At 48.5% G+C, this 21924-nt stretch overlaps 1 protein-coding gene across 6 annotated transcripts in view; it reads left to right on the forward strand.

The window, feature by feature from the left end:
• Positions 1-21924, forward strand: part of Vac14 (Vac14 homolog (S. cerevisiae)) — a 101870-nt gene that overhangs the window by 22449 nt on the left and 57497 nt on the right. For all 6 annotated transcript variants that reach the window (XR_003947268.1, XR_003947269.1, NR_151675.1 and 3 more), the window contains exons 10-12: positions 4781-4841; positions 12255-12399; positions 12635-12700. Coding sequence is in view for 2 of the 6 variants with exons in the window: in XM_006530918.3 (XP_006530981.1) it covers positions 4781-4841; positions 12255-12399; positions 12635-12700 (272 nt within the window). In the remaining 4 variants the exon portion in view is untranslated. The remainder of the gene's footprint in view (positions 1-4780; positions 4842-12254; positions 12400-12634; positions 12701-21924) is intronic.

A 21924-nucleotide genomic window follows, 5' to 3' on the forward strand; every position in this document is an offset into this window, starting at 1 on the left:
TAGTACTTCACTTCTTTTTATAGATGAACACTGTTCCATTGTGTGAGTAGATATTAGAGTTATTTCTTCCACTGTGTGGATATTTGGGGCTGTTTCTGTACAGTTTTTTAAAATCACAATATATGCTGACTTTCCCTCTTAGCCAGCATTGTATAATTAGGTATATTAATAAAGCCAGTCTCTGGACTGGTAATTCAAATACGTCTTTTGTCTTTGAGGATGTAGTTCATCATCTCCCAGTTCATTAAACTGTGCTTCCTATTAATGCACTGACCTTGTGTCATTACATCAGATAGATAAAGCTCTAATCTGTTTAACCAATCTATCATAAATCACTTAGCTACTTCTAATTCCATCTTAATCCTATAATCCTTGCTAAAAAGAACTTTCACGCAGAAGAAAATGTTTTTACAAACATCTGTGGTTGTTTCTTAAAGATACATTTGTAAATTTTTAAGGCTTGCTGCTGAATGCCAGGCTCTAACCCCAGCAACATGAAGGCTGAGAACCCCTGCCCTAATGTGATCCAGTGTCCATTCAGGGCTTATAGTTCCCCGTGGACTTGTGATTTATTTTGTTGGACTTTTGGATTTGTTTTGTTTTGTTTTTTTCTCCACTTAGAGCCAGGAACAAAGTACATATAGTTCACTTGACTGAATGGTCATTATATTCTGTCTGTCTTCTTTCCTTCCTCAAAATGTTAAGAGACTGGATCGGAGCTGAAGAGATGGCTCAGTAGGTAAAGCGTGAGGCCTAGAGTTTGGATCCCCAGGACTGACATAAAAGGTAGACATGGTGGCACACATCAGTTCTAGGGAGGTAGAAACAGGATCCCCAGAAGAAGTGGCTAGCTAGCCATGTCTAATCAGCAGGCTCCATATTCAGCAGAAAACATATCTCAGTACAGAAAATGAAAAGGAGGACACCTGACATCTGCATCTGGCCTCCACATGCAAACATAGGGTCGTCCACAAAAGTGGACTTTCACACATGTATTCACACAACACACACATACTTATGCAAAAAATTATACTGAGGAAGATACTGGAAATCACACAAAGGTCCTGTTTTCCTCCACAAACCACCTCCCCAGTAAGTGACTAGCCAAAGCATCCGTTGGTAGAGCAGATAATCCTGTGGCAAACTGCCTCACGGTGAGTTTCTACCTGCACCTGTCTTCTTTCTTCTTGAGACAGGCCTTTGCTGTGTCACCCAAGCCAGGATTCAACTCTGCATCCTCCCATGTCAGCCTCTGCAGTGCCAGAGTTGCAGGAGGGAGCGCCATTCCTGCCGAGTCGTGTCTGTCTGCTCTGTGTTGCTCATGGAAGGGGACTGGGTGGAAACAGAGGCTCTGGCTGAGGCGATTGGAGATTCAGGCTTGGTATCCTGACATTTTATCCACAGATATGTAGCTTCCTATAAGAGAAGGAGGGTGGACTTCAGGGGTACGGACCCTAACCGTGGGTCAGCCTGCCTTTCCCATCACTCGCTGCATCCTCTTTCCACCTGCCTCCAGGCCCTGCGCACCATGACATAAGTAGGGTGAATGCCACAACAGGCTTGGCCTGCTGCCATAGCCTTCCCTCCTCCACTCCTGTGACTAGAGAAGGCAGGTGGCAGTGTGGGCCTCTTACTTAACACAGAAATAAAGATCCCCTTTACCAGGAGGAAGAAAGACCATAGGCTATTTTTGGAATAGGCTAAAAACTTGGTTTGTTATTTTTAGAAAATATTTTATTTGTAAACTTTAAAACTTTTGAATGACAGTAGGGACAATGTTAGTCATCATCTGTAACAGAACAGCTGGATTGATGCTGCACTGTAATCCTTGGGCTATGGAGGCAGGAGGATTAAGAAATCAAGGTTGATCCTCCCTACATGGAGAATTCAAGGCCAGCCTGGGCTACATGAGACCTTGTCTTTAAAAAGTCAGAATAAAAGAAACAAAACCTCACATAAGAAATATCTATGGCTCCCTAATGTTTGATATAAATGGCTGAATGAATGAATGAGTGACAAAGAAAGGACAGCTCCTCCTTATAGAAAATTCCAGCTAAAAGCAGGAAGAGTGACTGGAGGTGTGGCTCTAGTCATGGCGCACTTGCTTAGCATGTGCAGGAACCTGTAGAATGGGGCACTTCCCACGTGAGTCCATAGTGCTGAACTGACCCTGGGAGGGCCAGTGGCTGCAAAAGCACTTCCAGTGTGGAGACGCCTGAGCTCCCTCCCAGCCTTCCATGGCAGTGAGGCATCTCTTAAATGTTCAGGCCCTGGTGAGTGAGCGAAAACATCTTACTCTGCAGTCAGACGATTTCCTGCAGTTCCTGGCCTCTTAGAGCAGCTTGCCCTCCTCAGAATGCTGCACAGTGACACCCAGCCCTGGGCCTGTTAGAGCAAATCTTCTGACCTTGCCTGCCTTCTTCACCTCTATTCTGACAGTCCTGGCACCGTCAGCCTGTCACAGTAAGTGAGCTAACATCTGTTGCCTGTTTACAAGTGTTCCTCAATGCATCCCAACAGCCATGGAAGCATTTGCTACAGAAATGAATAAGCTGCTTTGTCAAGAACTTGAACATTCACCTTTCAGCTGCTTTCCTTTATTTTATTTTATTTGCGTGTGTGTGTGTGTGTGTGTGTGTGTGTGTGTGTTACATGTGTACACATGGGTGTGCAACAGAAACCAAACCCTTGGCTTCATTCATGTTAGGCAGATGCATCCCTGAGTGACTTTTCTTGGCTTGACTTGGAGAAATTGTTTGCTGTGTTGATTCTGTGTTGGTTCTGACAGTGAAAGCATTATAAATGTATTCTCCCAGCAACTTTAAAATCAGGTTTCAATTTCCATTAGCTTCTCAGGTCTTTTCCTTTATAATTTTTGCCTGTTGGCCTGGTTGAGAAATTGTCACCATGCACCCTTGTCAAGAAATTTTGAACTCAAGCCTGACTGAGAAGCACTGAAAATTTAGAATACAGGGGGCAGGTAACTGTGACAAAAATCCCAGGCAGAAACTATGACAATTTTTTCTCCGTCTCTGTCTGCCCCCTGCCTCCTCTTGTTCTTTCTCAGTGTGTGTGTGACTCTGGGAAAATCACAGGCTCCTGCTATTGTCTGGTTTAGAGCAGTCATGGAGGTATCCTCAGTTTCTCAGCCCCACACGACTGCCACGCCATAGTCTATATATTCTCCTCAGTTTAGAAGATCACTTTAAGTGTACAGAAAATGAATAAAGAGATCCTTATGTATATTCTCTGAGCTGTCTGGAAATATGTTAGGACACTGCTGACCCCATTTGTCCCTTCCTGTCCCTTTGTAGGTAAAACTCCACATTACACCAATTGCTGTCCTCTGAATCACCTCTAATCTTGACAATTATGAAGGGCTGGCTGGTCACTTTGCTGACCACCTCTCCACATGAGTTGGACTCACATTTCTCTCATGCATCCTGAAGTTAAGCACTTGGGAAAGATGCAATCGAAGTACTTTGTCTGCAGTGCATCCTGTTGGGGCTGCATTGGCTCAGCACTGAATGGTGGTACTGACCCCTTATCTGAGCACCTCACGCTGCTGACCCCTCCTCCTTTCCTTCATGCTCTGAGCTGTGGCCATTGCCTGGCCAGTACTGGGGTTAGAAGAGAGCCCACTGGCAGCCTTCCAGATGCGCAAAGTCTTGGCTCTTTAGATAACTTAATTAAGCGCCAAAGAAAAAGGTTGGGATTATCTCAGTCCTGTCCTGCTTGAGTTTTGCAGCAGAAAGCTAAGTATAGTAAAGGTTTTGAATTGGCCACATGCTAAGGGACTTGTGCAGAGTTCAAGGTTACAATTCTTTCCCAGAATCATTTTAACCCTTTTATTGAGGTTTTGTAGACTCTACATACCCAGCTGAACATGTACAATTAGCAACTTTTGTTCATTCACTGAGTTGTATAATTATCACAGCCAATTTTAGGACATCATCAACAACCTAAAGTCCTTGCCCATCACACCCCATACTCCCAAAATTCTCCAGCACTCTGTAACCTCTAACCTACCTTCTGTCTCCAGACTCGTCTATTCTAATCGTTTCCAGTGAATGGAATCTTGCTATGTAGTTTTGGAATTGGCTTCTTTGACTCAGCATGTCAAAGTTCATCCATTATATAACCTGTTGCTCTTTATTGCTAAATAATATTTTAGTTTGTTTATCCATGCATAGGCATGTGGGCTCTGCCCACCTTTTGACTATGGTAGGTGGTCACACTAGCATAAGATACAGGATACAGACTTGCATTGCTCTTGGGTGGGGCTCTTAGAGGGCACACAGGTGCCCACAGCTGCTGGGCACCTGTGTCTAACTTCTGAGGAGCTTCCAGCCTGTTGTACAGCCTGTGGCAACACCACTTCACATTTCCACCAGTGATGTGTACCTAGCCAACACTCGCATTTTCTTGCATTTCGTCATTAGCCCTCCTTGTGGATGAGAAATAGCATCATATTGTGAACTTGACCTGCATTCCCTGCTGGCCACGATGTTACATAACCTAAGTCATGTACAGCCACTGCCCTTGGACCTTCAGACCTTTCTGAAATGTCCCATTTGTATTCAGCATGAGTGTGTCCCCAGCTTGTGAGAGCCCTGAGCCTAGCTGAGCACTGGGGCCTGTAAAAGTGCTGGATCCTTGGCTTCCTTCTCAGGAGCCTCAGTGGAGGAGTGGGTGCTGAGGAGGAGAGAACAGGGTCTTGTCTCTACAGACAAGTAGGCAGGCTTCAGGAAGCATCACCTTGTCCCTCTTCTTCCCACAGGAGGTCCAGGTTCCTGTGACTCCAGCTTTGGAAGTGGCATCAATGTCTTCACCTCAGCCAAGTAAGTGCTTTGTGAAAAGCCAGTGGTCTAAGTCTTTCTGGGTGCAAGAGATTGCAGCAGAGACCCAAGGAAACTGTCTGAGGCCACTCTTGGGGGAGTTTCTGATACACAGAGGAGATACTTGAGGAAACCTGAAGGGCCACAGGCACCCTCTCCCCGGTGCCTCTGGACAGAAGGCCTTTGGGAAAGATGGGAAGCCACTGGAGGTCTGTAGATGCACATCCTAGAAACCCAGCCGTGTGTGGTGATGGCTTTGGGGCTGCAGTTCCCTTTGCCAACATCTTTTCTTTATCCAAGGCAAGGCCGACTCTGGGCAGGGGAGGCATGGAGAAGAAGAAGGAAGGAAGGGCACAGCAGGCGAGAGAGTGATCCAGGCACAGGCACCAGAACGGTCCCACCTTCTCCCAGGATAGGTGTCATAGGACAGGCTTCCACGGGGGGGCAGTGCAGGCCAGGGAGCAAAGTCATAGCCTGCCTTGCCAACCCCTTGGGAGAGAACTGTCATGGTTCTCCCGTGGGCTGTGTCTGCTGACCTGCCTGCTGGAGCTGCTTCTTTGAAGCATTAGCACCTGTGCCTAAGGTGGATGACATTTCTACAGTGATTTCCTCTGAACTCAACGTTGAGCCATTGCCTGGGGAGCCAATGGAGAAAATGTAAAAAGTCAGCCCTTAAATATGATCCTGACTTCAATACACTTTAATGGCAGACAACACAGTAACCAGCAGATTTCTAGGAGACAGGAGAACTGTAAAGGGGTAGGGGACCAAGCCACTGTGAATGGTGAAGTGCTCCCACAGCCGGGCTCTGTGCTTACCTTGGTCAGACCATTGGGTCTGCTAGTCCTGGGGTTGACAGAACCATTATATCTATTTTAGGGATGAAGAAGATTGAGGAAATAGGCTACTCTATACAGAATGGTTTTAGGGGAAGGTCGTGTGGCTGGGGAGAAGGGACAACAGCTTAGACTGAGAAGCTGGCAGGATGGAAGATGTGTTTGAGAAGGAGGCTTGGCAGCTTTTCCTATTTGTTTTGTTTTTTGTTTGTTTTCTCGTGTCTTTTTATTTATTTATTTTTATTAGATATTTTCTTTATATACATTTCAAATGCTATCCCGAAAATTCCCTATACCCTCCCTCTGCCCTGCTTCCCTACCCACCCACTCCCGCTTCTTGGCCCTGGCATTCCCCTGCACTGGGGCATATAAAGTTTGCAATACCAAGGGGCCTCTCTTCCCAATGATGGCCGACTAGGCCATCTTCTGCTACATATGCAGCTAGAGACAGGAGCTCTGGGGGGTACTGGTTAGTTCATGTTGTTCCACCTATAGGGTTGCAGACCCCCTTCAGCTCTTTGGGTGCTTTCTCTAGCTCCTCCATTGGGGGCCCTGTGTTCTGTCTTATAGATGACTGTGAGCATCCACTTCTGTATTTGCCAGGCACTGGCATAGCCTCATATGAGATAGCTATAACAGGGTCCCTTCAGCAAATCTTTCTGACATATGCAATAGTGTCTGGGTTTGGTGGCTGATTATGGGATGGATCCCCAGGTGGGTTAGTCTCTGGATAGTCCATTCTTTCATCTCAGCTCAGAACTTTGTCTCTGTAACTCCTTTCACAGGTATTTTGTTCCCTATTCTAAGGAGGAACAAAGTATCCACCCATTGATCTTTCCTTTTCTTGATTTTCTTGTGTTTTGCAAATTGTATCTTGGGTGTTCTATGTTTCTGGGCTAATTCCACTTATCAGTGAGTGCATATCAAGTGACTTCTTTTGTGATTGGGTTACCTCATGAAGGATGATATCCTCCAGATACATCCATTTGTCCAAGAATTTCATGAATCCATTGTTTTTAATAGCTGAGTAGTACTCCATTGTGTAAATGTACCACATTTTCTGTATTCATTCTTCTATTGAGGGACATCTGGGTTCTTTCCAGCTTCTGGCTATTATAAATAAGGCTGCTATGAACATAGTGGAGCATGTGTTCTTATTACCAGTTGAAACTTCTTCTGGATATATGCCCAGGAGGGGTATTGCTGGATCTTCTGGTAGTATTATGTCCAATTTTCTGAGGAACCTCCAGACTGACTTCCAGAGTGGTTGTACAAGCTTGCAATCCCACCAGCAGTGGAGGAGTGTTCCTCTTTCTCCACATCCTTGCCAGCATCTGCTGTCACGTGAATTTTTGATCTTAGCCATTCTGACTGGTGTGAGGTGGAATCTCAAGGTTGTTTTGATTTGCATTTCCCTAATGATTAAGGATGTTGAACATTTTTTCAGATGCTTCTCAGCCATTCGGTATTCCTCAGTTGAGAATTCTTTGTTTAGCTCTGAACCCCATTTTTAATAGGGTTATTTGAATTTCTGGAGTTCAGCTTCTTGAGCTCTTTGAATATATTGAATATTAGTCCCCTATCTGATTTAGGATTGGTAAAAAATCTTTCTCAATCTGTTGGTGGCCTTTTTGTCTTATTGACAGTGTCCTTTGCCTTACAGATGCTTTGCAATTTTATGAGGTCCCATTTGTCAATTCTTGATCTTACAGCACAAGCCATTGCTGTTCTGTTTAGGAATTTTTCCCCTGTGCCTATATCTTCGATGCTTTTCCTTACTTTCTCCTCTATTAATTTCAGTGTCTCTGGTCTTATGTGGAGGTCTTTGATCCACTTAGACTTGAGCTTTGTACAAGAAGATAAGAATGGATCAATTCGAATTCTTCTACATGATAACTGCCAGTTGTGCCAGCACCATTTGTTGAAAATGCTGTCTTTTTTCCATTGGATGATTTTTAGCTCCCTTGTCAAAGATCAAGTAACCTTAGGTGTGTGTATTCATTTCCATTGATCTACCTGTTTGTCACTGTACCAGTACCATGCAGTTTTGGCAGCTTTTCTGATGGACAGGATGGAGCAGATGAGAGGGATGGGAAGGGCGGCCTCTAGGTGTTAGCTAATGCTAAACCAGATTGTGCTGGCTCATTCCTAAGTTGGACTGCAAGGAGAAAAAAAGTGTGACTCAGACTATCTAGACTCCACCCAGTCATGCAAGGCATCCTCAGGGAGGAAGCTCAGTGTGGACACTGGGTTTTGGAACTCAGGGTTGGAGGAATGGGCAGGCATATAGGGCATACGTGAGTCCGGGAGGTCTGAGCACTGGGCTCGGAAGAATGGTGGAGTCTGTAAGGGGATTTATGAGCTCCCACTTATAGCCAAAAAAAAACCCTGTCTGACTTACTTAGCACTGTACTCTGGGCTGCAGAGACTGTCATGCTTCAGGGGGTGACAGTGAAATGGAGGAACATATACGGTGTGACTGATGGACTGCAGGGGTGGCACAACCTTCTACCACTTCTCTTTCAGTTTGAAAACATGCTCAGCTGGACAGGCCTACAGAGACTTGATTTCTTCTCTACAGGTCAAACCAGCGAGCTGGAGCTAGTTTAATTCACCATACCTGTCACTCAGGAGACAATGCTAAACCTAACCTTTTAAGAACACACGCAGGGAAACAACACACCATGTGCTCCACTGGTGCAGGAAGACCATCTTGTGGCAGCATCGTCGAGTGCAGCCCTGCCTGTGCTTAGAAGCAGCAGCCACAGGAATTATGAGAACAGATCGGACATTCAGAGCCTCTGGCCAGCTCCCTCCAGGGCCACTGAGCTCCCACAGATGGCATCGTTCAGGGTGTCACAAAACAAGCTGCCCTCCCATCTTCTCATGTGTTGCTTATCCAGAGCACTACCCAGATAGCCAAGTACGAGCAGTGGTTAGAGGGAAGGTTGTTCCTGGTCACTGGCCTCTTAGTGGTCACCAGCCTTTAGAAAGTCTAATGACAGCTGTGTAGGAAAGTACACACCCACACAAAATTCCGAATCCATAGACAGTCGGGGAGTCAATGCACTAAAGCCACAGATGCCTTCTGCCCCGGTCTGGGGCCCAGGCTCGGCCACTAAGAGAGCCACTGAGTAAACAGGTAACATCTCTGTCTCAGTGGATAGACAGTCAAGCAACCCCCGTCAAAGGGGTCCAACCTCCTCTCCCCTCCACAGTGCTGGAGCTGTATGGGAGGTTGAAGACAGCAGAATGGAGAAAGTGTGGTAGAAAGCAAGACAAAGCTGAGGGAGGATTTCACCACTGCTGTCTGTCTGTATGCCAGGTGCACCTCTCCTTTGGAGAGAAGCCCTCTGGGGTTCTCATCCTGTGGGCTGTGTGTAAACTGTTGGGGTAGTGACAGCATTGACCCCAGAGAGGAATGGGATGTCAATGAGTTAGTTACATATGTGAAAAGCCTGGAGCAGTGCCTGGCGGACAGCACACACTTGGTTGCACTGGCTACCTTGGTTATCACAAGAACCTCCTTATCCTCATAATCAAAACGAGGAGAGGGGACAGAGAGGTTAAATTTTTGTTGGAAGCCACCCCGCTAACTAGTGATGAAGTGAAGGTCCAAGCCTTTCTGGCTCCATATCACCAGCATTTAGCTTGCCGGATTATTGCTGGATAGCTCTAGGAGGGTGCTCATTGGCCTCTCTGACACATTTGGCAGGTTTTTGGACAGGTGTCACTGTGCAGACCTCCCCCCTGACACCTAGGGCCTTGCCAAGAGCCATGGTGTCACCAATGACCATTCAGGACTATTGTCCTGGTGTGGTTGTCTTCCCTGTGCCACAACCTGCAGAAAAGTCTAGAAGCTGATGCTGCCCAACTTTGAATGACACTGCCAGTTAAAAAAAAAGGCTGCACTGACCTGATGTCTTAGAAAGGCAGCACTGGATTCCTAAGCTCTCTCTTCACAGTTACCTTTCTTCAGTTTGATGTCAGCTATAATGTGAGTGGAAAAGAAAGTTATGCACTTCAGAAATACAGTGCTGCCTCCCAGAAAGACCCGCTCACTGGGTGCTGTGGCGTCAGAAGCATGGCTGGGCGATCCTGTGCTTTAAGCGGCAGCAGTGCAGTACACGTGGATATTGTAGTATATGTTCATGTAAGACTCATTTTTTGCTGAAGATGCCTTGAAATAACTCGGAATCTCTTAGGAGTGACTTGTCTAGACATATTGGAACCGGTATAGAAATGTATTTTAAACCTCCTGTGAGTACTATTCTGTTCATGATAGCTTAGCCAGAACCAAGGACATGCATCTCAGGCTTGGCCCAGTAGAGGGAAGCCGACCACTTTGGGCAAGCACACCCCACTCTGGGAAGGTCTCACAGCTCCGGTTCTCCACAAGCACGGGCAGAGCTCAGCAGCCAGCACCACCCACCAGAGCCGCCTGCTCAAGGGCAGGTGGGATCCGGAGCTCACTGTGCTGGCCACAGAGATAAGTGTGCAGCTGCTTCCCTCTTCCCGTGACCTTCACCTTGAACTAGCCGAGGGAAAACAACTCAGGAGCATGTCTCCAGCTAAGAGAGTGAGTTCTTAGCCCTTGGCCTCTTGACTTGGGTGCATCTCACTCTGCCTCTGGGCCCAGGACTCCTCCTCTGTGCATTGGCAGATGGCCTGAAACTTGAAGTTCCTTCCATGACCTCATGATTGTTGGTTGAAGCTAACACCTTGCTAGGGATTGGGGGAAGAAGTGTCATTGAAGAGTGTCATCATCTACAGCGCTGCCAGCTTGCTTTCTTTACTATGTGGTCTTGACATGGCACCAACAACCTGAAGGGATGGCCAGGGCTGGTTCAGCTGAAGTGTAGCAGTGGTCTTCAGGAACACGCACGCACACACACTCGCACACGCACACACACAGCATTCCGACTGCCCTGTGACTCCTGCTGGAAAATGGACCTACTGTAGACCCTAGGGCATGGGGCTATCAAAGAGTGGCTGAGAAAGGGCAGTTACCCTTCAGTATCCACCTGCTTCGTTAAGGCCCTGGACTGTGGCAAGCATCCACTTTACCACTGAGACAGCTGTTCTAGCCATAAGATTGTATGTTGATATGCTAATGCCGTGGCTTAGTTAAAACATGAAAGCTAACTTCGGCTTGGAAACTAAAAATTGTCGAAGCCCATCCGTGCTTCAACTGTGTTTCTGTTGGACAGAGAACAGGATAAAGGGCTTGAATGGCCACTGTTTCTGCCACCCTGGCTCTGCCTATCATTTGCTGCCAAAGCCTTGACAGTTTGAAATGTTCAAAATCCATCAGGAACTCCTAGCCATGTGACTCCTGGAATAGCACAGTGGCTGCCTTCCTCTGTGCAAAGGCTCTATTCTGGGTTCTGTCACTGTGTCACATACTGAGATCATCCGATCCCCTGAGAATGGAATGCCCACACTCAACCCTGAAACAGGCACCAGAGAAATACCAGTGTGTATTAAACAGCAATTCTGCCTCGTAGTAATAGAGCCACGCCCCTTAGAAGTCATGAGCTTCAGAGAGTCTGCAGGTGCATGAGGAAAGCACGGCCATCAAGTTCTTGGTCAGATGAATAATTGAGTAGCTGGAAAGGCCAAGGAAGACCATTGTGCACAGCCGCACAGTGGAGCTGCCTGACAACAGTACTCAGAAAATACAGCCTGCACTGCTGTCACCTTGAGGGGATGCAGTGTGATGTTAGAAGAGGAGCTTCTAGCTCCTAAAGTCTCCTGCCTGTGCTGCCCCTGCCTTGGAACCTGGCCTCACCTGAGTGCCTCTAATCCCAGCACTTGGGCAGAAGCAGGATCTCTTGAGTTCCAGGAGAGCAGATTTGGTCAGAGCTTCTCAGTCACTGAGCAAGCACTTGGCCTTCCCCAGGTTTCTTGCACCCTATCTGTTCGGAGAGACCAGAGAGCTTCAGCTTTTGGGAGCTCCAAGCCTGGCTGCACTACTGCACTGCCTGAACAGGCTTGTGCTCTCTCAGGCAGGCTCCTACCTCATGCCCTGTCCCAAAGAGTAGTTCTACTTGGAAGGCAACCCTCCAGCTTCTCTAGGACAGGTCCTGGGCCGGGTGCAGGGGTGGCAAAATGACGAGCCAGTGTTCTTCACTTGCTTGTGAGTGGTCTTGGATGCCATAGAGTATTTCAGGGACCTGTCCTTGTGCCGTTGGGCATTAGTTGGGTTTCATCAGGCTTGGTGCCCTGAGGATGCTAAGTGTCTAGAATGTTACGGTCAGAGGTCCGATGTGGGCCAGCTCTGCCCGTGAGTCAAGCTGTGCTGGTCCAGGAGAGTGACGTGACGAGGAGTCCAGCTGCATGGCTTCCTCCTCCCCACACAAGGACAGCATAGCTGCACCAAACTGTGCTCCTTCAAAGGGCAAAAGGAAGCAGAGAAGCAAGCCCTCCTTGGAGCCACTGGACTGAGCCAAGTGACTGCCATCTACTTAGCTGCTTGCCAGTCCCCAGGGTAGACGTGTGGTTCTGAGTGTGCAGACCCAGGGTCCTGTGGCTCATGGGCACAGAGTGACTCAAGGCTTCATTTTGATCTTAACTATAGCACTGATAGGGCTCCAGTGACCCTGCACCTGGACGGGATTGTTCAAGTCCTGAACTGTCACCTTAGTGACACAACCATTGGGATGATGACCAGGATTGCTGTTCTGAAGTGGCTCTACCATCTCTACATCAAAACTCCTCGAAAGGTGAGCTTGGACCCAGCTCCGCAGAGGGCCAGTGGGCATCTAAAGGTCCACCTTGGGTTTCTAGGTCCTGTCCAGGCTCAGTATTGGGATTATGGCCAGCTAGGGAAAGCCTGGCAAGCAGAAGAGTATCAGGTGCTCGGGGGGCCAGGGAGGGAGCAGGGGAATGACAGACCAGTAGCTTACTGAGCCCAGTCTGAGTCAGGGAACTCATGAGTGCCCCTTCTCTGCTCTCCAGATGTTCCGGCACACAGACAGCCTCTTCCCCATCTTACTTCAGACATTATCTGACGAATCTGATGAGGTAGGTCCCCGATCCCAGCCTTCTGTATGAAATACCAGTTATCCAGCCTTCCTTTTAGTGAGCCATGGCAGTTTTCACTGCTTAGATATGCTTGACTGTTTGGTGCTGTGTTCTTAACCAAAACTGCATGTAGCATTCTGAGGAAGGATGTTTCTTCTGTAGGTCCTTCTGGAATACTTGTGACAGGACATGAGTTTATAACAAACTGTGTCTGAGTTTGTTGTCCCTGGCAGGTAGTTGAGAGTGTGGTCAGCCTGCTTAAGGACAAAGTATAGCCCCGCCTTCCTGCCCAGACTCCTCAGCCTCGGTTCCCTCTGTCTGCTGAGGACAGCAGTAATGTCTGCGTTTTGGGATGAAGTGGACATGTGGAAAGGGCTATGTGGTTGCATTGTTTCAGCTGCAGCCCGCTTGGGCCACCAACTTAAAATTGGTCCCAAAGCCTTGCTTTATTGAGGTGCTCACAAGCTGCTAGTGTGAAAAGGAGAGGGTGGCCTGGGTGGAGATGGGGCTCTCCAGCTCACCATCCCTCTGCCTTCATTCTCAGCATCACTTGCCCCAGAGTTTGAACAGAAGGTTCTTGCCAGGGCTTCCCTGCCTCCCAGCCAAGAGGCAGGGCGTGCCTGTTTGCAGGGATACAGTCCTCCACCGTCCAGACGGAGCCTTCTGGCTGTGTATTAAATGCTAATTGGTGGTCTAAGCCATGGTGTAACCCTCTCCCTTTTCTGGGGAGTCACTATGAGGGATGAGTAGAGCCTTGTATTCACATAGCAGTTGCCTATGACTTACCCAATGGGAGCATGGGGGCAGACAGGGTTGGGGTTGGGAGAAAAGGGCATTGCTTAACTTCCTTGGAATGATACAGCTTGGTCTTTCCTGGGCTGGTATGAGGCTCACTTAGGGCCCTGGCAACTGCCCTGCATCCTGAACTTGCTTTCTTGAACCTGAGCTGATGAGAGAAGCCAACAAACAGGGATCACCCTCCTGGACCTGTCAGGTTCTCTACCTTTCCAGAAAATCCCAAACCGGTGGTCTGTGCATACCCTTGGCTCCTCATGCACACATACAACCTACCCCCCTTACCCCCACAACCCCTTGCGGTTTGAAACCCAGGTGGATGTGTGGCCCCGTTCTGCCTGTGAGCTGGGAGTGACTCACCAGGGAGCTGGGCCCACAATTCAGAGCAAGAAGAAAGGGAAGACTCTGCTGATTGGCTCTTTCTGTGGGGCTTCACTGGAAGCAGCTGAGTCTTCAGTCCTTTAAATTGAGTTGTTTAATCCCATCCAGCCTCCTTTGCTTGGAATTGGCTTTTGTGTGTGTGTTTAGCGGGAGCACAGGAGATGCAGTCCATTAAACTGCTCTGTTCAGGTTGCGGCTATGGAAACTCGATTTGCTGAAGTGCTAAATGTTGTCAGGGCTTTGGGGCACATCTTGTGGGCCTCATGAGGACAGATTAAAGCTGATCTTGGGGACAGTTTTGTGGTGGATGAGGGGGAGGGGTGCTATGAGAGAATGGCTTCCCTTTCCTGCCTTTTGGACCTGGGTACCTTGATAATCACTGGTGAGTCAGGTTTATGCCACACTTTCATTATTCACTGGGATCCTGCTCCTGAGTGTCCCCAGCCCGTTCTGTTTGACCTTGAGGACACACTGTGCACTTGGCCATGGAAGTCCACTCCTGGGTCCTCTGTAGGGTATCGAGGAAGTGTTCCCTGGTGGGTTTTTTGTGAATTTTACAAAAGCTTTCTCTGATCTTCCTGGAGCTCCCTGGGGTTCACAAACCATGCTGGACTCTGGTCTTAGAATTAGAGAATCCTTTGGGGAGAGAGGAAGTAGTCTGTTATTTCCATTTTTTAACACACACAAAACTAAAGCTGTTACTTACCCACAACTAAGCTAAGACCCATCTCCTCAGCTGTTTAACTCCTGTGCCCCATCACATAAAGAGCCCCTGGAGAGGTGGGCACTGGGTTAGTGGTGTCATCCCACTCATCCCGAGTTCTCCAGAAGGGTCACTGGCCCTTTGTTCTGTGCAGATTCTCGGTTCAGTATGGAATGTTTTTATATTTTGAAAAAGTCCCTCCCACTTCAACCCTAAATCCTTTGTCCACGTTTCTTATTGATATGAGGAAACTCTTTGTATATTTAGGACTTCTATTTGTTACATATGTTACAAATGTTTTTCTCTCTCAGTACTACTGTGATAAATCCATATATTCCTCACTGTGGCTTAGAGCCACTAACCCCAGGAGACAGTGTATACCAGGTGTTGATGATGCAAGAGCCAAGCATGGGGAAGACGGAGCTTAGAGACCTGGCTCACTCCCATACACTGTATCTGCAGTCTTTTTAGCCTGTAGCCTCACTAGGATGTCTTGTCTGCCTTTGTTCCTCAGCTCTGCCAAAGTGACAGATTGGTAGGCCACACCCTTCTAAAATCCTTGTCTATTCTTCCTTTATTCAGAATAAGTGGCTGTTTCCTCCCTACAGTCTGCTCTTTGTAGACATTATTTGAATCCTTTTTTGTCAGAAACAGTTTGCAGGTGTCAGATTAATATTCTTGGCACTGAAGTAGGAATCCTCCCTTTAGCTATAGATCCAGTAACCTCTTTTTTATGAGGAATGTGACCCTGATTTCCCCAACAGGCCATGTGCCCAGAGCTTCCTGATGGACCTCCATGTTAGGGTTTGCTGCCTCCTTTGCCCAGAAGGTGTCAAGTGTCAGCTGCTAGTTTCTTGAGAGAGCTCTGCCTTAAGACAGGAGCCTCTCTACCTTCTTGATGAGCTGTGTCCAGAGACGTCAGATGACTCTTCCCTCCTGTGCATAGGTATTCCCAGCCACCATTTAGAATTCTCATGGGAGTAGGGACCCCTCAGTCTCAGAAGGGCTTGGAAGGACATACGTTCCCTCTGAGTGAATGTGGACAGCCTGGACAGTTGGCCTCCAGCCTCAGGTCAGAATCCTACCTCTGGGCTATCCTGCGTGATGGCCTTGCATAAGAACCTTCCTGAACCCATCAGCTGAGGCTCGTACCACCCACACTTACCTTACAGACAGAGTGCAGAGACATGGCTCTCCCTACACCCTGCCCCACAGCCACCTTCCTGTCCTAAGTTCATCTATTGAGAAATTAACTTTTTCAAAATGTTGACTTCTCTGCGTGGGAGCAAGGCTTTATACCCAGGAAGTCATCTTGTCCTTCAGTAACACCTCAGGCTTTTATATGAGGATGGTATTCACAATCAGTGAAAGTGACAACATTTTTATTTTGTTGTGATCTAGAATGGCAACCCTTCCTGGTAATGTTTTCTTCCTGGGTGACAGTGCACCTTAGTGGCTAAGTACACGGGCCTTAAAGATCAGTCCGTCCAGGTTCTGCCACCTAATAGTTGGATGACCTGGAGCAAGTCAGCTAGCCTCCTCCCTTAAGGGAGAAATAACAAAGGCTCCTCACACTAGGCTTGTCGTAAAGGTTAAATGAGCTCCTCAGAATGAGCTCCTCAGTACACAGGAGGACTCTAGTAAACAGTCTCTTCACATGGCGCTCAGCATGGAACCCAGTACGCAGGAGAACTCTAGTACACAGTCTCCTCACATGGCGCTCAGCACGGAACCCAGTACGCAGGAGAACTCTAGTACACAGTCTCTTCACATGGCGCTGAGCACGGAACCCAGTACGCAGGAGAACTCTAGTACACAGTCTCCTCACATGGCGCTCAGCACGGAACCCAGTACGCAGGAGAACTCTAGTACACAGTCTCCTCACATGGCGCTCAGCACGGAACCCAGTACACAGGAGGACTCTAGTACACTGGCTCCTCAGATTCTGGAGGTCATTTCTGTAGAAGACCTCAGAGATACACATCAGCAAGATGAGCCTCATGTCTGCCACAACCCTATCCCCTCAGTTTCTCCAGCCAACACCTAAACATCGGATATTCTTGTTTCTGTCTCCCATCCGCCTCTGGACAGAGCAGGCTAAGGAGCCTGTCTTCTATATGTCCTAGGAAGCCAGGCAGTGGGTAGTGGGAAAGTGGAGAGTGCCTCTGCATGTTCTTCCTCTCCCTCAACCTCCCCAGAAGCCCTGGATTGAAGCTGACATTCAGTGCCAGCCTTGCTCCTTAGAGCCCTGTCGTCAGCATGTTCCACAGTGTTGAAGCATCATCCCTCATACTAGCTGAGGAAGGATTCCAGCTGGCTGCCTCAGGTCCAGCGAGAGAAGCAGAAAGAACATCATCATTGGCAGAGACATCAGGACCACAGCAGCCATGTCTTTCTCTCAGAATCAAACCCTTGAGACCAGTAAGTAGGCCCTGCTGGATCCCACATTACTTTGTCTTCTCAGCAGTGGGGCCTGTTGAGCAGACCCTGCCTCAGCATCTCAGGTCTCCAAAGATTACCAACCCAGGAAACGCTCCTTGCTTTTCCCCTCGTTTAACTTCAAAGTCACTGTCATGAGAAGTTGCTGGCTGACTATAGCCTGACATGAGTGGTGCAGAAGCAGCAAAAAGAATGAGCTCCACCCTCCTAGCAAGTTTGCCAGGTAGCATTCTGGAGTGTTGTTCACAGCTTCGGTGCAGTCCATGGGCATTAGATGCAGCCATGGGGTAGGTCTAAGGGATAGCTTAGGGCACCTAAGAAAGGACTTTTGATAAAGACACTCAGAGTTCCCTGAAAGTACAGTGACAGACCATTGCCTTTCCTGTCCTCAGCCCAATGGGATGTCTCAGAAGTACCCAGACCTATGAGCACCCACTGCCTAGACTGAGCCCAGAGGGAAACAAAATTGGGCATCCTCGAGCAGCTGGCTCTTCTCACTGGTGTACTCTGCCTCTCCCACTAGTCTCCAACTCTGGGCCTCTTGATTCCTCACCAATAGGATGAGGCTCCATGGGTGAGCCTGCTATGCCCTGGGCTTCACCTGAGAAAGGGTTTGCCCTGGTAGGAGTTAGGAAGTTAAACCTGTTTTCATGGTGCAGAACTCTAGAGAAAGGAACAGAAAAGCTGAAGAAATTCTTGGCCCTCAAGAGAGAGGGCATTTCTCGGCCTAGTCAAACTGCCAAAAGGCCCCCTCAGGGCTCATTTGTAACTGAAGGAGCAACCCTACAAATGAGGCCTCTCTCCAGGCAGGCGCCCCCTTTAGGTCCCCAAGTAGGTTAGGAAAAGGCCACCTTTGTTTTTTACATTTTGATTTTACACCTATTCCCCACCCTACCCCGCGGGTGTGTGTGTGTGTGTGTGTGTGTGTGTGTGTGTGTGTGTGTGTTGTCAGAGCATAGCTTGTAGGAATCAGTTTTTTCCTCTATCAAATGGGTTCCAGAGATCAAATATAGGTCATCTGACCTGGCAGAAAGTCCCCCTCCCCCCTTTATAATGCAGTGAGCACCAGCTGGGGCTACCTTTGACCCAGTCTCAAGGCCAGGCAGCCCTGTCATCCCACTGAGTCTCTTCTCAGTGACCTAGTCACAGTCCTGAGCACCACCTTGATTTCCCCATTGTCAAGGAGTCTTGCCACCTCAGTCTGCTGAGTTGGCCAACTGAGCTTGGGGGTTCCTACTCTGTATAGTGGTAAGAGAGACGTTAACATGAAGTCTCCCTCAAACGGAAGCCCCACAACCAACAGCTATGATGAATAGTATCAGAAGGCTGTGGTCTTTGTAGATTCCCAGGTGACAGAGTTTTTCTGTCCCTAGAGGGAGGGCCTTCAGTTGAAGATTGGCCATCTCAGGATCTGCCTCCATATGGGGACTTGTACTTAGATAGAGGCACTTCTATTAAAGGCAGCTTTAGGAGCCAGTGATAGCCCTCCTGATAGCCTCACTGGCAAGCTCTTCGAGAACCATGCCACAGTGTGCCTGTGAGAAGGGCCTGTTCCACTGCATCTATCTTACGGCTTCGTTCCTTTTCCTGTGAACTTTGCTGTGGTAAAATACTCTGGCAAAGGCAACTTAAGGGAGAAAGAGTTCACTCAAACATTCAGCTGTACATACAGCCCATCCAAGTGGGATAAGTCAAGCAGAACCCTTAAGCAATCAGTAATACATCCACAATCAGAAAGCAGAAAGGGATAAGCAAATGCATGCTGCATTTTCCTTACGCACTGTACAGTGGGGGGGTCTGCTGCCCAAGGAATGGTACCCACAATGGGCTGCTCTTCCCAACTCAATTAGTACAAGCAAGATAATCTCCTGTAAGCCTACCCTAAAGGCCTGTATCCCAAGTGATGCTAGGTTTGTCAGTAACATACAACATCTGTTGTCTCAGAAAATCTGCCCAATAGTGCTAGGATAGTTTAAATTCTCCCAGCATGACTTATGAGGAGGTTTGTGCAGATGGAAGATAACTTACCCAAGGTCATGTAGCCAAGAGCTAGAATGGAGACCTGGGTCGATCTGATTCCAGGTGCTCTAAAATCTACACAGGCTCTGCCGTGAACAGGGGGCCATCTCACATTGGGATACAGCTTCATGCAGGCCTGGTCTCATGTTACCCTAATAGAATTTTATCCTTGGCTGGCCTTCAGTTATGAATGTGCCCTCTTCCTCTGAGCATTTGACCTTAACCTTGCTTCCTTGCCCCTTCACTTAGTTGGCTGCCTCTAGACTACTCACAGATGGGACAGGGAGTCAGCATTCCAGGCCCAGACCAGAAGCCTTCTCTGTCCTCCATCTGGTCTTCTAAATAGCTGAGGCCAATGGCTGAGATCACAGAGGTCTCAGAGTTCAGGAGGCCTCTGGTCTTATGCCACCCAGCTCTCTACAGGACCAGTTTCCTTCTCTAAGATGCTGAAGTTGGACTGGATTGTCCTTGGTTCTTTCCAGCTCTGACTGTGTGGTCCTGACTCCACTCCCTGGAATACTAATACTGTGCGCTCTAAAGTAGAGGCTTCCCTAAGAATGGGGCTTGTTTTCCTTCTCGGTTCCTTGCCTCGCTTTTTATTTCACTCCAGTTTTCATTCTGTCTACTCTCCAAAACAAACAAAAACAACCCCTCCCTCCTGCCTCAAGTCCACAGGTTTCTTTAAAGTCAGATCATCCAGTAAGGTTAGAATCTCCATCCATAATACTAAGGTAACATCAGTAGCCAGGAGCTTCGTTCTTACAGCCAGGAGCCTGCTCCATGTGAGAAGATGGAGGTCCTGGGTTCTCTCCCACAGTGCCACAGGGGCCTTGTCCATAGCACTGTATGCTGTGTGTCCCTACTCTGCCACAGCTGACCCTGCAGCTTCCTACTCCCCTCTTCTCCCAAATGGTAACAGCCAACAAGAAGACACTGGAGCCCTGTCCTAGTCCCAGCATCTTCCTCCTAGGGACAGCCAGGACCCCTGGCCCAACGCCTCAGCAACTGTACATACACCACAACCCAGCAAGAGTACCAGAAGCCACTGCTGGGCACCTAGGGAGATTGTAGCACTTCTCAGGTGAGTCCTTGTCAACAAGTCCTTGCCAAAGACAGGCCAATAATAGTTGTGTCTGTCTAGAGGACCTCTGCTTCTCATTCTAGATTTCACGTTCTCAGCTCTCAGCCACCCTAGACTGAGGGGACGCAGTCACCACAGAGCATGTAGTCACCCCCTGCACAAAGCCAGCTCTGTGGGCCCCGAGGGTTTGCATGCTTATGTCTGTCTAGACACTTCCGTGGGACAGACCTGAGGGCAGTCACTGCCATGAGTGCAGTGGAAAAGAAGGCCGAAGCCTGGCTCCTGATGGAAGGTCTCCATCAGGCTAGGGTAGGCTGAGAAGGACAGCCAAAAAGCAGGCCTGCTAGCAGCAGGAAGACATAAACTGAGGGCTCTGTTGGTTCCGCTTCCTCCTAGAATAGGGACTGAGTTGTTTAAACGCCTGGGTAAACTCCCTGCTCACACTGCAGGCCCCAGTGCCCATCTCTCCTTGAATCTTCATAGTGATCACCCTCAGAGGCCATTTGTCATCAAAGCCCTGCAGCACCATCCAAGCCAGGGTACAGTCAGAACCCTCTGCAGTGTTCAGAGGCAGCTGCTTGGGCCTTACCCCAGGCTCTCCCAGCTGTACCCTCAAGCGAGGCCATGCTGCCTGGGCACTGGAATTTTTTTCACAAAATCCCAGGAGACTGTGGTGCATATATGTCTGATTGGGAGCTACAACTGTGGACCAGCATGAGATCTGTGGGAGCTAGCCCCCCCAGCTCTCAGGCCAGAAGGGGACCACTCCCCACAGGTGACAGAGGTCGATCCTCTCATTGGCTCTCTCATGGACCCTGAACTCAGCACCTATCTTCATCCTTCCGACAGCCTCACAATAGGACTCGGTGTTTGCATTTCTCCCAAGAGGACAATTATTCTAAAGAACCCAGAGAAGTTAAGGAATTTGGTCAAGATCTCTAGATGGCTTCCTGAATCACTCAGAAGCCAATGTATGACCTCACCTTGCCCGCCTCTCCTCGCCTCCTCCATCTTTCTCTTTCCTCTCCTCTCCTCTGTCTTTCTCTCCTCTCTTCTCTCCTCCGTCTTTACTTCTCTCCCTCTCTCTCTGTCCTCTTTCTGACTGTCTCTGTCCCCAGTCTACCTTCTTCTGTACATTAAAACTGGGCCAGAACCCATCTATCTGTCTTTATATCCATCCCCACATAGCCCTTATCACTCTTTATAATGGCAGGTTAGTGTGGGCTTTAAGAGAATTCTGTCTAGACTCAGAAATATTTTACAAGAAGGTGAACAACCAAGTTGGCACAGAGTGTGCTGTTCCCACCCAGCCCTGTCCCCATCTCTCAGGCCAGGTGCTGTGGGAAGCTTACCAGGAAGCCAGGGTTAAGCAGAGCTCTGGGAGGTAGTCAGGAAACATTCCCCTCTCCTGGTTACACAGTGTTGGAACTCATCACCTGGTGCTAGAACTCTAAGGATGTATATGTGTGTGCACTCAGAATTTGCAACTCTAAGAGCCAGGAACTCAGGGCAGTACACGTGGAATGGCTGGGTCAGCAGGAAGGAAAGCCTATGGGGTTAGGGGCTGGAGAACAGCAGTCTGGTCTCTCCGTTGATCCTAGCCTAGGCTGTCTTTTCTTCTCTCTGTACCCTGAAGGGGGCACCACCAGCATCATCCTCATTAATCTACATGATTACTTGGTGGAAATGACAACAGGATTAAGTAATGGGCCTTCGTGCAATCCCATAGAAAAGATCTCCAAAGTCCATTTTGGGGGCGTGGAGTTGCCTAAATCCCCTAGGACAGGTGCTCAGTGTCAGCCAACA

The sequence above is a fragment of the Mus musculus genome, chromosome 8 (assembly GCF_000001635.26).
Source record: "Mus musculus strain C57BL/6J chromosome 8, GRCm38.p6 C57BL/6J".
Taxonomy (NCBI): Eukaryota; Metazoa; Chordata; class Mammalia; order Rodentia; family Muridae; genus Mus; species Mus musculus.